The 15215-nt window shown below is 38.8% G+C and overlaps 1 protein-coding gene across 1 annotated transcript in view; it reads right to left on the reverse strand.

The window, feature by feature from the left end:
• The window catches only part of mboat1 (membrane bound O-acyltransferase domain containing 1), a 34665-nt gene that overhangs the window by 9833 nt on the left and 9617 nt on the right, over positions 1-15215 (reverse strand). The window contains exons 4-10 of the mRNA XM_082150754.1: positions 4768-4863; positions 3485-3540; positions 3304-3358; positions 2492-2672; positions 1789-1981; positions 1099-1202; positions 916-980 (exon numbers count right to left, since the gene is read on the reverse strand). Of these exons, the coding sequence (XP_082006880.1) occupies positions 916-980; positions 1099-1202; positions 1789-1981; positions 2492-2672; positions 3304-3358; positions 3485-3540; positions 4768-4863 (750 nt within the window). The remainder of the gene's footprint in view (positions 1-915; positions 981-1098; positions 1203-1788; positions 1982-2491; positions 2673-3303; positions 3359-3484; positions 3541-4767; positions 4864-15215) is intronic.

The raw sequence follows: 15215 nt of genomic DNA on the forward strand, positions 1-15215 counted from the left end.
CAGGGTTGGTTGAAACACACTTCATGCCCCCTGCTCCCTGCTCCCTTGCCTTGCCAGATGTATGTCTGCTCCCCAAACACACTGCAGGTGCACCATCTGAATGGCGGCACACATGACTTCCGGCAAGAAGGTCATCTTTTGCAATAGAAGGAAGGTGCTGCATTTCACGTAAAAGTGATCCATCTAGCACAGTGGTGATGACCAGCAGCTAAAGAATAGGGTAGCATCTCTTCAAGACAGTGTTGTTGCAGCAGCCAGTCACCCTCCCTCTCTGCTCGCCAGAATCTATGGACTATTAAGGTTGGAGTGATAAAGCAATCCACCCATAATCGGCCTGTTGGGTGCTGTCTTGCCTTTTCCAGGAATTCCAGTATGGGCTAGGGTATACCTAACCTTACTGGTATTTCCAGTAAACATGATGTCACAACCGAAACTTCCCCACATGTTTCAGTAGTGACTGTTTCGGTAGTGACAATTTTAGACACTTAAGAGCCTAGTTCAAAGATGATAATTAAAAAATAATAATAATAATAAAAAAAAATTTACATAAAGTTTCATGATTTAAAAATAAAAATAAAATAAATGTTTTTTTTTTTACTTCACTTTTTAAAATAAATCAAAATGATATTAAAAAAACAAAAAAACAATGGAAAAAACAGAAAAAAACCCATTTCAATATCATTTTCACAAGTTGGAATTTAGGGGTTAGGGATCGGGACAGCCCCCTCCCACCTGAAAGTACCCAATAAATGATGATTCTATGTATATGAAGCTTACTGATATTTTAAATATTATTGTGGGATTCAATAGATACTAGAAGGATCTTTGTAAACATCTAAAATTTGAATTCTTAAATGCTGATGCAATAGCAACAGATCAGTTGACTAATATATAAATATAACATTTAAAACTAACCGTTTTAGCCAAAGAGCAGTCTGTATATTCCAGTTGTCGATAAATGATTTAAAACTGGTTGCTGTCTGCAAACAGAGAAAAGATTTGCTTTATAATTGAGAGATCCACAGCCCTTCTGTGGCATTATACAAGGCAGTAGTGAATTCACTGTTTGCATGGCCTGTTCAAAAGTAGTGAACAAACCTCAATCTCCCAGATGTGAACGTTGGAGACGAGGTCCCAGGACACTTCTCCTCTCGCGTTCACACCACTGACTCCAAACCCCGCTGCATTGTGGACCGCATCCGCTGGAAGTGGAAAACAACATGCATTTACTGTACAGCGCTAGTCCTTTTAGATATCATGCAAGGACACACTAACACATTCCCAATCGTTCATTAGTGGATTTGTAAACAAGAGACAAATTTTTCAAAATAACATTTAAAAGATTATCCTTAATAGCATACAGTTATGCTGTACACTATAACTCACAATATCTCCTAACGTAGCTTAATATGTGTAAACAATCTGTTAGAACATCCTCAGCTGATGCCGTGGGTTTGGACTGAACTATCATTTGTCTGTCCGACCAATGACAGAAAACCAGGGAAAACTTTTTTTTCCTTCATTAGTTTTGTAATTCCATTTTGTGATGCAGAAATTACAGGCTTCATCTTTATTACAATTTTAGTTTTTTTAAATGACGTGACATTGTGCTCTATGACTATAGGACCCCTGGTATCAGCCATTTGGCAGTATATTCTGGAACAGACCCATATTTTTCTGCCAACAGTACATGACAAGAAATAACAGTATGTTCTTAAACGTCGACTCATAACACGTTCTGCTCTCAGCCAATCACGCGGTCTCAGGTTTCTGTCCGCGTCTGCTTACCGAGGGTCCATGCGAAGTAGAACTTGGGTCTGGCAGCCTGGATGGAAATTAACGCGTAGGCCAATCTGGTCACGAAAGAGGCGTCGCTGACAAACTGCGGGTCCACGTTGTACATTATGGGGAACGCTTTGGTGATGATGAAGAACCAGAGCAGACAGCAGACGCACACGAGAAGCTTTTTAATCACAGTCCTCTGTAGAAGAACAGCAGGAATACATCTCAGAAGACAGAATAACACTCAACAAGTGTCCTGGGAAATGTGCAAGACAACCTGGCAATGTTTAATCACCCTATAACGTTCTAAGCATTGATTATTTGATCCTCACAACATTATTACACCACATAAACATGCCACAAATTAAACACAGCACACATGTATAGATATTTCATCTAGCAATGAATATTCTGTCATCTTATACTCACGCTCATGTCCTTCTAAACCCATTCGACTTTCTTGCTTCATTGGAATACAAAAGGAGTTTATCAGAATGCAAAGGCTGCTCATTTCCATACAATGAGGCATGGCCAATGAGTTTCATTGTTGGGTGAAGTTTTCCTTCACATGTTCACTGCCCTGAGCACACACACACAAGCCTAATTCATGCTGTTCTTAATGAACTGATCACTCTTATTCTGTGTGTTCGACTGAGTCCTGTGTGAACAGCTGTATTTCTGAAGCAATATTTGTATGAATCTGTCTCACCACAGGCGACGGCTCAGGCACTTTCTCCCAGTCGATCTGCTGTGAACTGCTGTCTCTGACTCTTCTCACACGCTGGCCCTTGATAAACTCAATGTAGTCTTTATAGAGACTGCAAGGGCCCACCAAGATACTCAGGAAATTTATATTGTAGCTCAGATATTCCAACAGAGACGGGCGTGAGCTGTAGATGGAGAAAACATGCGGTCAGTGGAGAAGAACATGGAGTGTTCCCTGAAAAATCTTTTGTTTTTACTCTGACTGATCACTGTTGTAGTCACAAACATGATCTGATTCTGTGGGGTGAAGCTGCTATTCCCAAAACAAATGCAAGTAGGATGACCTTTGGTTCATATTTGCCTTTCTGTCTATATTTCCTGTTTATTATTATTATTATTATTATTATTTTAAACAAGCTGATATTGAATTTACATTTCAAGTTTAATTTGTTAATGAAATTTCAATAAAGGTTACTGAAGGGTTACAAGGGTTACAGTGGCTTGCAAAAGTATTCAGCCCTTAATTTTTTTTTTCCATTTGATCACGTTGAAACAGGTTGTAATCGCTGTCAAACGTGATTCAACTAAGTCCTGAGTTATGAGTCTGAATGTGATTTTTCTTTTTTTCCCTTTTTAATAAATTTGGAAACTAATTACAAATAGTTTTTGCGGTGTCACTATGGGGAATGGAGTGTAGACTGATGACTTTCGCAAGGCACTGTCTTTCTGCCATGAGTAACCACCAAATATTTGTACATCTTAGCACAGATTTTTCCCAGTAAGATGTAGTTACAGCTGAGAATGAAAAAGTCATACTGTACTGCCAGACGTCTCTGATCGTCTTTAAGTTCCTCTTGCTTTCGACTCATCCCTGAAACACGCAGAAATACATGAGTCATGTTTTCTGAAATTATCAATTGAATTATTTTCTAAGATGTCAGTGACATGACAGTTTATAGCAACAAATTCACAAAAGATTGCAACAATGATTTCTCACCATCATGCACCTGAAAGGCAAGAGTAGTGACCTTCTGTGTTATTATCATCAAAGGCCTGAAAACAAGAGGAGAAAAAGTAAATAATACCCCACATTTATTATGAAGAGAAACAGTGTTTATATAGGTCTACATGGGCAGAGTGGTTAGTTTTCTTCAGTTAGCGTACAGGCTCATGTATAGTGTTCACAGCGAGGCTCACGGATCCACACTAACAGTCAGCAGTTACACAGAGAAAGAGAAAAACTGAAAGTAGTGATGATTTGCAGTGATTCAGATGTAGATTCAGTAACCGCTCTGACTGGTTCAGTTCTTTGAGTGAAGAAATACAGTAACGTGAGTGAAAATAAACCATTAAAAACTGAGTTGAGGGATTTCTTTTACATGAATCGGGTTTTTTCTCCACAGACACAAGACAACTCAATATGCACAGGCCGAGCACAGTCTGTTTTCTGTCCACAACAACGTCAAAATCAAACACTTGTGTGTACTAGCAGGTGTTAGTCTGCAGTGAGTGGAGAGACGTCTGTTTATCTCTAGAGGAAACTATTACAGCCAATTAGACTGTGTAATCCAGCGTGTTAGAAGTTAAAAAGAAATAATATTGCTAAGTATAGATACTTCAACCTCTAAATGTGACACTGGTCTTTGTGTGTGTCAGCTGACCTCAGCTGTGTGATTTTACTCAGAGGAACAAGTAGTCTGTAACGTTTTTAGCGATACTGGTCAATAAAACAAATATATATAATATAATATATTAACTATCAATTTAATAAAGAATATGGTGGGCTGTATGTGTTCATCAGTGGATCAGGACTTTATGCTGCTGGTTCCTTTATGCTCATATGCAGCAGTTTTGGTTTCGGTTTACGTTTTATTTTGTCATTCAGTTTACGTTGAACGTCAGCCAGTTCCGGCCTCCTCCTCGTCTACACAAGGCACTTGGTTACAATTACATTTAAAGAGAAAAAGAGACGTGACCGAGGCACTGACAGACAGACAGCATGTTATCTCTCCTCTTGTTTATCCAAGGGTGTGTACTAAACCTCAGCAAAGGAAAACTGACCAAACTGGTAGATAAGAAAGTAAGTCGAGCCTCGGGGAGTGGCACATCACAGAAATCAGAGCGTTTGGCATCTAGTGTGAAACCGGCGTGTGTTTTCGGTGCCCATGTTTACAGGTGAGAGCATTCAAACTGCAGAAGGTCCGCTAATGTCCATCTTTGCTGCTACTCATCTGCTACTGATCAAAATAACACACACAAATAGAGTAAAAGTGTCCTTACCCTGAGAAATCTGTGGACAGGATCCCATAGTCGAATATGAAGACTCTGCTCACTTGGCACAGCGTGAGGTATCCGAGCGAGGCAATCAGAGTATATCTGTAATGAGAACACCTAATTCAGTGCTAAAGTTTTGAAAAACTCTTATTTACACAGACTGGTAAAGGATCAACAGAATTTACACCATTAGTATTGTACAGTTGTGACCACTAATTTATTATTCATGGACTTAACTTTACACAATTTTAATGTCAGAATTAGGGACGTCTCGAGCCGATCTCAGGACTGATTAAGCATTTCTTTGGTAAAGAAGAAACTACAAATTTATATATATGCGTGTAAATATACAGTATATATATATACACACACACTGTGTTGGAATTACTAGTATAGCCTTTGACTGGTTCTCCTCTTATTTGACAGGGAGGCAACAAGTTGTTGTATTCCAGAAAGCACAAATCTTCCACCAAATCTATCAGTTCTGGTGTACCTCAAGGTTCTGTCTTGGGCCCTCTTCTTTTCACAGTTTACATGTTACCAATTGGACAAATTATTCTAGTTTAGAAAGACAAGTATTTTTTACACTACATATTGTACGAATATGCACATTTTATACTGTGTCAAATAAAAAAGCATTTTTATTATTCTATGTTTAAATGTGATTCCAGTTCATAAAAATATTTTAATAGTTAATATAATTATTTAAAACTTGACCAGTGGGTTGAAACAAGACCAAGTGAAAGTATAAGTAAGGTGTGTGTTGAGACAAATCTGTGGTTTCTGTAATGATGAGAAATCTGTAGTTTTGCAAAATCCAAACAAACAACAAATAACAAAAAAATACAATACCATAATTATGTTGGACAAGCATTGGCGAAGACTGTGGTGTCCCACACTATACATGATAACAGAAACTGTCCAGCATGTGAAGTCAGAACATCTTCTGATGCTAAAGTCCCAAAAAAATATTTTCTTTTGCTGTCGATTTTTAAGCACTTTGAATATGTGCTTATATCAGCCAAGTCAAAGTTCTGCGATATATAAAAAAAAAAACTATATAATATTTTAAAAGCATTTTAGAGTTGAATGCTATTGTTAGAGTGATGCCATCTTTAAAAGTAAGGGGGGCAATTTTCAGACCGGCTAGCAATAGCAAGCTAGCTTTGATAGCATGAGATCCCGCCCTCCCTTCAGAGCGTCTCCAAAACCACGCCTCCTCCAAAGCCACTCCTCCTCCAAAGCCACTCCTCCTCCAAAGCCACGCCTCCTCCAAAGCCACTCCTCCTCCAAAGCCACGCCTCCTCCAAAGCCACGCCTCATCCAAAGCCACGTCTCATCCAAAGCCACGCCTCCTGCAAAGCCACACCTCCTCCAAAGCCACTTCTCCTCCAAAGCCACACCTCCTCCAAAGCCACGCCTCCTCCAAAGCCACTCCTCCTACAAAGCCACATCTCCTACAAAGCCACTCCTCCTACAAAGCCACGCCTCCTCCAAATCACATGAAGTGCAGAGCAGAGTACAGTCACGAGACGAGAGACGGCGTTAAACTACCTTATGTATTGAAGCACATAACATTACAATTATAATGAACACAAGTATCTTACAGAGCTCTGACCTGTGTCACCTGACTGCTGCAGATTCATTTCGCTGTTGATAGTGTTGCCACTGAAATGCAGAAATTCGAGTATATTTCGAGTACATCACTGGTTTCCATTTCTTCCAAACTACAGCAGTTATGGTGTGAACGCAGCATAACCTGGTTGTGTTGGTTCAGGAGGAACTATAGGTGCTGTTTCGGTGCTCGGAGACTGACGTCTGTCTAACTCTGCATCGCATGAAGCGCTGATGACGTGTGTGTCTGCGAGAGCAGGTGTCAAGTCAAGTCAAGTCAAGTTTATTTGTATAGCGCTTTTCACAATACAGATTGTATCAAAGCAGCTTCACAGTATTACATTTAAATAATACAACAAAGTTTGTTTCAAGAGGAATTTATTGATTGATAAAATTAAATTAAATATCCCCAAAATATCCCCAACTGAGCAAGCCAAAGGCAACAGTGGCAAGGAACCGAAAAACTCCATCAAGTGACCTAATGGTGTCCTAAAACTCCATCAGGTGACCTAATGGAGAAAAAAAACCTTGGGAGAACCCAGGCTCAGTCGGGGGCCAGTTCTACTCTGGCATTTATTCAATTCAATTCAATTCAATTCAAAGCTTTTTATTGTCATATGCACAATCAGGAAATAGAATTTCCATGTACAATGAAATTCTTTCTTTGCTGTCCACATTGAATGCCCAGCAAAATACGTTAATAAAGACACAGACAGCACAGCACACAGCAAATTTTTAAATAAAAAAATGTCATAAAGATAAAAATGAGGCTATAAAAGTATTAAAAAGTGCATGTAATGTGCAAATTTATATTAAAGTGCAATTTTTAAAGTGCAATTTAAGTGCAGCTCCTTGATAATACCAGAAATAACTGCAACAGATGTGCGGTTGTTATAGTTATTAAACTCTGGCTTATCTGTTTAAAAGTCTGATGGCTGATGGATAAAATGAGTTCATGAGTCTGGAGGTTCTGCATCTCACACTGCTGTACCTCCGACCGGACGGTAGAAGTTTAAACAGTCTATGCTGGGGGTGGGTATGGTCTTTAATGATGGAAACAGCCCTCCTTTGGACTCTGCGATGGTAAATGGCCTGCAAAGTAGGCAGCGAAGTCCCGACGATCTTCTCAGCCGTCTTCACTACTCTCTGCAGACGTTTACGATCCTTAGTAGTAGTGTTTCCATACCACACAGTGATGCAACTTGTAAAAACGCTCTCCACAACACAGCTGTAAAAGTTCTTAAGAATCTTAGTTGACATACCAAACTTCCTAAGTCTCCTCAGAAAGTACAGTCGTTGTTGTCCTTTCTTGACAAGTTGTGTTGTATTCAGTGTCCAAGTAAGGTCTTCACTAATATGGACCCCGAGATATTTAAAACTGCTCACCCTCTCTACTTCCAGGTCTTTGATGAATAGTGACTGATGAGTTCTCCTCTTCTTCCTCATATCCACTATCATCTCCTTTGTCTTATCTGTGTTTAGAGTAAGATTGTTATCCTTACACCATGTAACGAGACTGGCCACCTCCCTCCTGTAGGCTGTTTCGTCCCCGCCAGTGATGCGTCCTATTACTACAGTGTCGTCAGCGAACTTTAAAATAACGTTGTCTTTGTGGGAGGCAACACAGTCATGTGTAAACAGTGAGTAGAGGATAGGACTAAGAACACACCCCTGGGGGGTGCCCATGTTTGTAATGATAGGAGCTGAGGTTTATGAGCTAGATGCCGGATTGTAGTTTGAACTGTGGGATTATATGAATGCCTGGCTGAAGAGATGCGACTTTAATCTAGTTTTAAACTGGGAGAGCGAGTCTGAGCAACGAACAGTATCAGGAAGACTATTCCAGAGTTTTGGAGCCAAATGTGAAAATGCTCTCCCTCCTTTGGTGGTTCTGAATATCCTAGGTATGACCAAAAGCCTTGAATTTAGTGATCTTAAAGAGCGCGATGGATTATAGGGCGATAGAAGATCCGTTAAATAGACTGGAGCTAAGCCGTTTAGGGCTTTATAAGTCAGTAGCAATACCTTGTAATTAATACGGAACTTTATAGGTAACCAATGCAGTGATGATAAAATCGGTGTTATATGATCATATTTTCTTGATCTCGTAAGAACTCTAGCGGCGGCATTTTGGACTAACTGTAGCTTGTTTATTGAGGATGCAGGACAACCAGCTAATAAGGCATTACAGTAATCCAGTCTCGAGGTCATGAATGCATGAACTAACTTTTCTGCATCAGAAACTGATAGCATATTACGTAGCTTAGCAATGTTTCTAAGGTGGAAAAAGGCTGTTTTTGTAACATATGAAATATGATTTTCAAAAGACAGGTTGCAATCGAGTATGACACCCAGGTCTTTTACTGTAGCGGATAAAGTAACAGGACATCCTATGATGTTAAAGTTGTATTGTGCGAGGTTTTGTGGGCGGTTTTTTGAACCGATAAGTATTACCTCTGTCTTGTCTGGATTTAATAAAAGAAAATTACGCGTCATCCAATCTTTTATATCTTTAACACACTCTGTCAATTTGGAAAATTTAGCGTTTTCATCCGGCCTTGATGAAATATATATTTGAGTGTCATCAGCATAACAATGGAAACTAATTCCATGTTTCCTTATAATATTTCCAAGTGGCATCATATATATTGAAAATAACAGAGGGCCTAACACAGATCCCTGCGGCACTCCATAGTTTACTGGAGTTATGATCGATTTTTCTCCATTTAAATAGACAAAATGGTAGCGGTCAGATAGGTATGATTTGAACCAGCTTAGTGCTTGTCCTTGAACACCAGTATAATTTTGTAGTCGATCTAAGAGTATTGTGTGATCTATAGTATCGAACGCAGCACTAAGATCAAGTAAAACTAGTATTGAGATACAGCCTTGGTCAGAAGCTAAAAGTAAATCATTTGTGATTTTAACGAGCGCAGTTTCAGTGCTATGATGCGGTCTGAATCCAGACTGAAACTTTTCATAGATATCATTTTGTTGCAAGAAAGAGCCCAGTTGAGCGGACACCACTTTTTCTAATATTTTAGACATAAATGGAAGATTTGAAATGGGTCTATAATTTGCTAGATTATTATGATCTAATTGTGGTTTCTTAATGAGAGGTTTTATAACTGCCAGTTTAAATGTTCTTGGAACATGACCTAGAGATAAAGACGAGTTAATAATATTGAGGAGAGGCTCTTCCACTACAGGTAACACTTCTTTCAGTAGTTTAGTTGGTATAGGATCTAATAAACATGTTGTTGTTTTAGATGAAGTGATAAGTTTATTTAACTCTTTTTGTTCTATAGTTGTAAAGCACTGTAATTGTTCTTTCGGGGTGATAATTGAAGCTGAATTATAAGGCGCGATTGAAGATTGAACGTTTACAATTGTGGTTCTGATGCTTTCTATTTTCTCAGTGAAGAAGTTCATGAAATCATTACTACTGAACTGTAACGGGATATTTTGTTCGGGTGACGTCTGTTTATTTGTTAGTTTAGCCACGGTGTTAAATAAAAACCTTGGATTGTTTTGGTTGTTTTCTATTAGTTTGCGGAGGTGCTCAGCCCTGGCCGCTTTTAGGGCCTTTTTATAACGTGACATACTGTCTTTCCACGCGATTCTAAAGACCTCTAAATTAGTTTGTTTCCATTTACGCTCTAAAATACGGGTTTCTCTCTTTAAAACATGCGTAGTATTGTTATACCATGGTGCTTTATTTTTCTCTCTGACCTTTTTTAATTTAATAGGTGCAACCACATCCAATGTTCTAGAGAGAATGGTGCTCATAGTGCTAGTTAGTTCTTCTAGTTCATCTGTTTGTTTGGGTTCAGGCAGCAGCTGAGACAAATTAGATAAGCAATTTGAGAAATTATCTATGGTGGATGGAAGGATTGTTCTGCCTGGTCGATAACGCGGCGCTGCATGACATATTACAGCAGTACGTAATATGCAAGTTACCATGTAGTGATCAGTGACTTCATCACTTTGTGGAGGAATGGAGACACATATGCTGACAGTCTGGTAGAACATCGTATTACTGCATTCACACCGAATTCAGTGATTGGACGTACATTTTATGGTCCTACACCTTGCACAGACGATATATATATATATACACATTTATTACAGGGCTCTGTGGAATACTTGATTCTGATTGGTCAATCGCTCCATCCAGTGGTATATTATTCCAGATAACAGCCTCTGAGAACAGAAGCACAGGCTCATCCAGGTCACTGATGTCATCAGCGCTAAACACTCACTAGGAACGTTTTTTTTTCTTCGTCGAAGTTTTGCATTTGGTGAGCTAATAAAATATTAAAACTCAGTCAAATCAATATTTTGTGTAGAGTTATTTAACTATGCCATTCAGTATCGTGGACTCACTCTCTCTTGTTTCATACAAACGCAGATGCTGCCATTGTGACTATTGTTTAGTTCACTGTTGGATTATAAGATACAAACAGGTACGATTTTAAAACAGTTTAATCTGAAATCAATATCTCTGATCTCCATAATTATTTATGTGTTGAAATGCTGTGTAATAAATGTTATGACTGTATACCGTATCTCTTAAATGTCCGTCTCTCTGCGGAAGCTTTGCATTTAAAGAGCTGATAAAATATTTAGACTCAGATCAATATTTCGTGTCTAATTATTTACTCATGTGGCAAGTATCCGTGTAATAAACGGGATAATGAACATCCAGCCGGTTGTTATCTCAGAATAAACCACTTCAAGTGTGTGTGTGTGTGTGTGTGTGTGTGTGTGTGTGTGTGATCTCAGAATAAACCCCTTCAGGCTGATGAAGACCTGATCCTGATCACCCTGTCGGGTTTATTCTGAGATAACAGATGGGGTTAGGGGGGATTGGGGGGATGAAAAAAATTATTGCATCACAATAAGTGTATTGTGATTGTCAAAACATTTTAGTAACTAAACTGAATTTTATTAGGTTTAGTGACAACAACATGTTACAATGTTTACATGGTACAATTTCTGGTAAGCTACGCTTTTTTATTATTTCAATTCAATTCAATTCAATTATTGTGATTTGATTTAATATTGACTCATTTGGATAAATATTAGGTAGGCTACACAAGATAGGCGTTAATTTTTCTCAAGAAAAAAACAACTCACCTAATGCTGTTAACACACAGAGAGCCCTATCAGCTGGCAGTATTTAAGGTTAAAAATAACTCAAATGAAATATAATGCGTTTTTTTATTATAATAACAACTTTATTTAATGATATAAGTACAAATATATTAAATATGTAATATAGTACACATATTTAGCAAAATACTCTCTATAGCTCTTTTTTTCTAGCCAACTAAAGTATATAGTTGTATAGCTATAGATAGCCTATATTATGGTCACACATTTACAAGCGCCAAAACGGTATTTATTGTTTGAATTTCGTAATAAAAGTGACAGAATCTGAGAGCTGAGATTTTTTTATATCATAAGTAACCTGCTCTGTCTAGTCTGTCCTCTTTGCTTCGCGATTTTTCTGTGCGTGAGAAAATGGATGTGTGGTGTGAGAGTGTGTGGAAAGTGTCAATTGCGTGTGACTCACGGTGAATGCGTGAGAGTTGGCAGCTCTATAGTTCTCTGTGCGATAGTCTTACTCCTCAAAACATCTAGTCATTAAGTCATCGTATAAGTTATCAAACGCAAAATGGTTGATCTAGTTTTCATAAACTGTCAAGCATATTTTCTACACATTTCTATTAGACTTTTTGTAAATGTGCCATGAATTAGATGAGAATCTGTGGCCCGTGAAGAGGTGTAGACAGACTCCACCACATGACTAAGCATTTTGACTATCTTGTTTGTGAACAATGACACAAGGGGCCTTATTTTAACGATCTGAAACGCAAGTATCAAGTGCGAAACGCAAGTAACTTTGTGGGCGGGTCTTGGGCGTTGTTGCTATTATACCGGCGGGATAAATGACTCTCCGACGCAAATCTAAAATGTGTTGGTCTGAAGTAGCTTCATCACTCATAGGTGTGGTTTGGGCGTAACGTGAAACAAACCAATCAGAGCGACATCTCAAATTCCCTTTGTAGGAAACTTTTTCTTCTTCAAAGCAGACCAGGAGACGTTGGGATCACGTTCAAAACAGAAGTTATTCTTTATTGAGCGCGGCTGCGGTTCGTCCAACAAAATCTAAAGTATATAACTGTACATGGTGTCTTATAGGCATATTAGGAGGAGGGACTTTTGAAGGTGGAGACAAATTCAAACAAAGCATGTAACAGGTTTAGGTAACACCCTAGACTGAGGGTCTGGCCAATCCTAATTCAATCAGCATAAGCAGGGGCGTCGTAAAGGGGGGGTAAAGGGTACCGAGTACCCAGGGCCCGAGGCGGGGGGGGGGGGCCCTTAGAAGTCAGTTTTCTATACATACATATATATGCACTAACATGTGTATAGCATTTATGTACAAATAAAAAAGTTCCTGTGCAAAACTAAACTTGTAGTTAGGCACTGGTTTGGTATAAAAAAAGTCCTTTTCATGCTGTGCAGGGCCCCACCACCCCTCTCGAATCAATGTAAATGGTACGACCCGCAGTTCAGGTGCTTCTGCTGCGGACCTGCGGTCGGTGAATCAGTTGATGAGACAGGAGCTGGAGTGAGCCATAATAGGAACTAGGAAGACAGGGGAAGAGTCATGTCTTTCCTTAAGAAAGGAAAATCAGGGGCTCAGAAACGAAAAGAAAAGAAGATTAAAGAGAGAAAGGCAAATGAGGGCAAGCAGTTGCTCACTCAGTTTTTTTAAAAGAAAGGTGAGCTCCAAATGCATCATCGAGCATTGACATTGTTTTAACATAAATATCTACTCCAGGTAGAATAGCATACATTTATGTTCGTACTCTATTTGAATTATATATCAATACTTTATAGTATCACAACCTACATAGCGAGCAAACAATGTTTCTGGGTAAATAACGGAGTGAGAAGCAGACGGAGGCGGAGCTGGGAGCTCAATACACTGCCACTCCAGGCAGATGCGCAGCTTGTCTCCTCTTCTGCTGCAGTTCTCCCCAGAGTCAGAAGTTTACATGAAAACACTGTATATTTCCCTCCATTGTCAAAATCTAACACCCGCGAAAACACAGGTCGTTAGCGCCTATTTTACCGCAATGTTATGCAAATTAGCTTGCGCACGCTCTTACATTAAGAACAGGATTGTTCTCAGTTTAATGCACATCTTAATGATTGAAAATTACTTATTTTAAAAACGTAATTCAAAGACTGAATGTCTAGTTTGGCGGTTAGTGTACCCTGTGATTCTATAATCTGCATTTATTTTAAACAGACAAATCAATTAATTAAGTATCAATTAACTTGTACTTTTGACAATAAAACAAAAATATATTAATCAGAGTGTGGCTTATTTTGTTTACATTTTAAGTGTTTTTATGATAAAAATGGAATACCCCACCCATTGGTATCACTATGGTATTTGGTACGGGGGCCCAGCAAGATGGTTTGTACCCAGGGCCCAAAATTTGGTGCTACGCCCCTGAGCATAAGGCTCCAAGAGCCATTTGGGTCCGAAAGCCATTTGCAGAACAAAAGGTGAGATTCTCAGTGAATCATTCGTGTGCTAATCCCATCAGTCTGAGTGAAACTGGGGCTCCAAGAGCCATTAAAGACAATAAGGAGAGAACAGGAATTGCAACTTTGCTGAGATCTTAACCTTAAAAGCTAAAATCAGTATTCTTCACCGTGATGTTATGTAAGGAAGCATATCTGAAATAGATTCTTAAATTTGTAACCCTTCACCTTTAAGAGCAGGCGCGCTTGTTCCATGGCGGATTGCTATTATAACGGTGGATTTGCCAGACGCACGCCAGGAGCGGTTCACAGCCGAGGAGACCGACGCTCTCGTCAGGGCCGTAAAACACAGAGAAGTGACATTGGGAATGGAGAAACACACCCAAATTAGCTTCGGTTAAACAGGCGTATAATAATTTGGGTAAATGTGTAAGCTAGATTTATGCCTATTTTTTCACATCTTCATGGACACAACAACGATTTCCCTCATGTGGTAATATTTTTCTTTGTAATAATGTATGATTTTCTAAAAATGAAAACTGCTGCGTCTGTGTAGATGAGAGAAGCAAAGTGCATGCGCGTTGTGCACACGCTACATTATGGCCAAGCATGCGCCCTTAACCCTCTGGAGTCTGAGCGGTTTTTTGGGCCCTGGGGGTGTTCTGACATGCTCTGACATTTGTGCTTTTTTCAGTTGCTTATAAACATATTAATGGCAAAGGTGTAAATTCACTCTATATAGCACAAACAGGACTACAATAATATGTGAGCCACATGTATGTACATGTTTTCATTTTTGAGAGAATAATGTTTATGCGTGGTTATCGAAAAAACAAAAAATTAAAGTTTTTGAAATAAGGCCACAAAACACATACTAAATATGTGGCAATAAGACTTTTGACTAATCGATGTCGTCGCCTATAGTTTTTTCTTCAAAATTATGTGAAAATAGTCTTGCTTTATCGTTCACATAAAACCATACATTGATTTAAATTGATGTAAAACAGGTTTTGCTTGGAAAGCCAATATGCAAGGGGGGCGTGAAGGAGGAGTGGTTTACACCTGAGAATACAATGTCCCACCCACTCTGCATAATGATGAGCCATTCATTCAGGTGTGACACTGACTGAGCCACAATGCAAGGACAAAAGATATATTTAGAAGAAGACTTATATTGACCATTTAAGATTTTGCTTACATCTATCTTGTAAATATGTTTTGCTATTTTATTAAAACGGTTACAATTACAACAATAATTACAATTTCAACAA

The sequence above is a fragment of the Leuciscus leuciscus genome (genome assembly GCF_965113295.1).
Source record: "Leuciscus leuciscus genome assembly, chromosome: 20".
Taxonomy (NCBI): domain Eukaryota; kingdom Metazoa; phylum Chordata; class Actinopteri; order Cypriniformes; family Leuciscidae; genus Leuciscus; species Leuciscus leuciscus.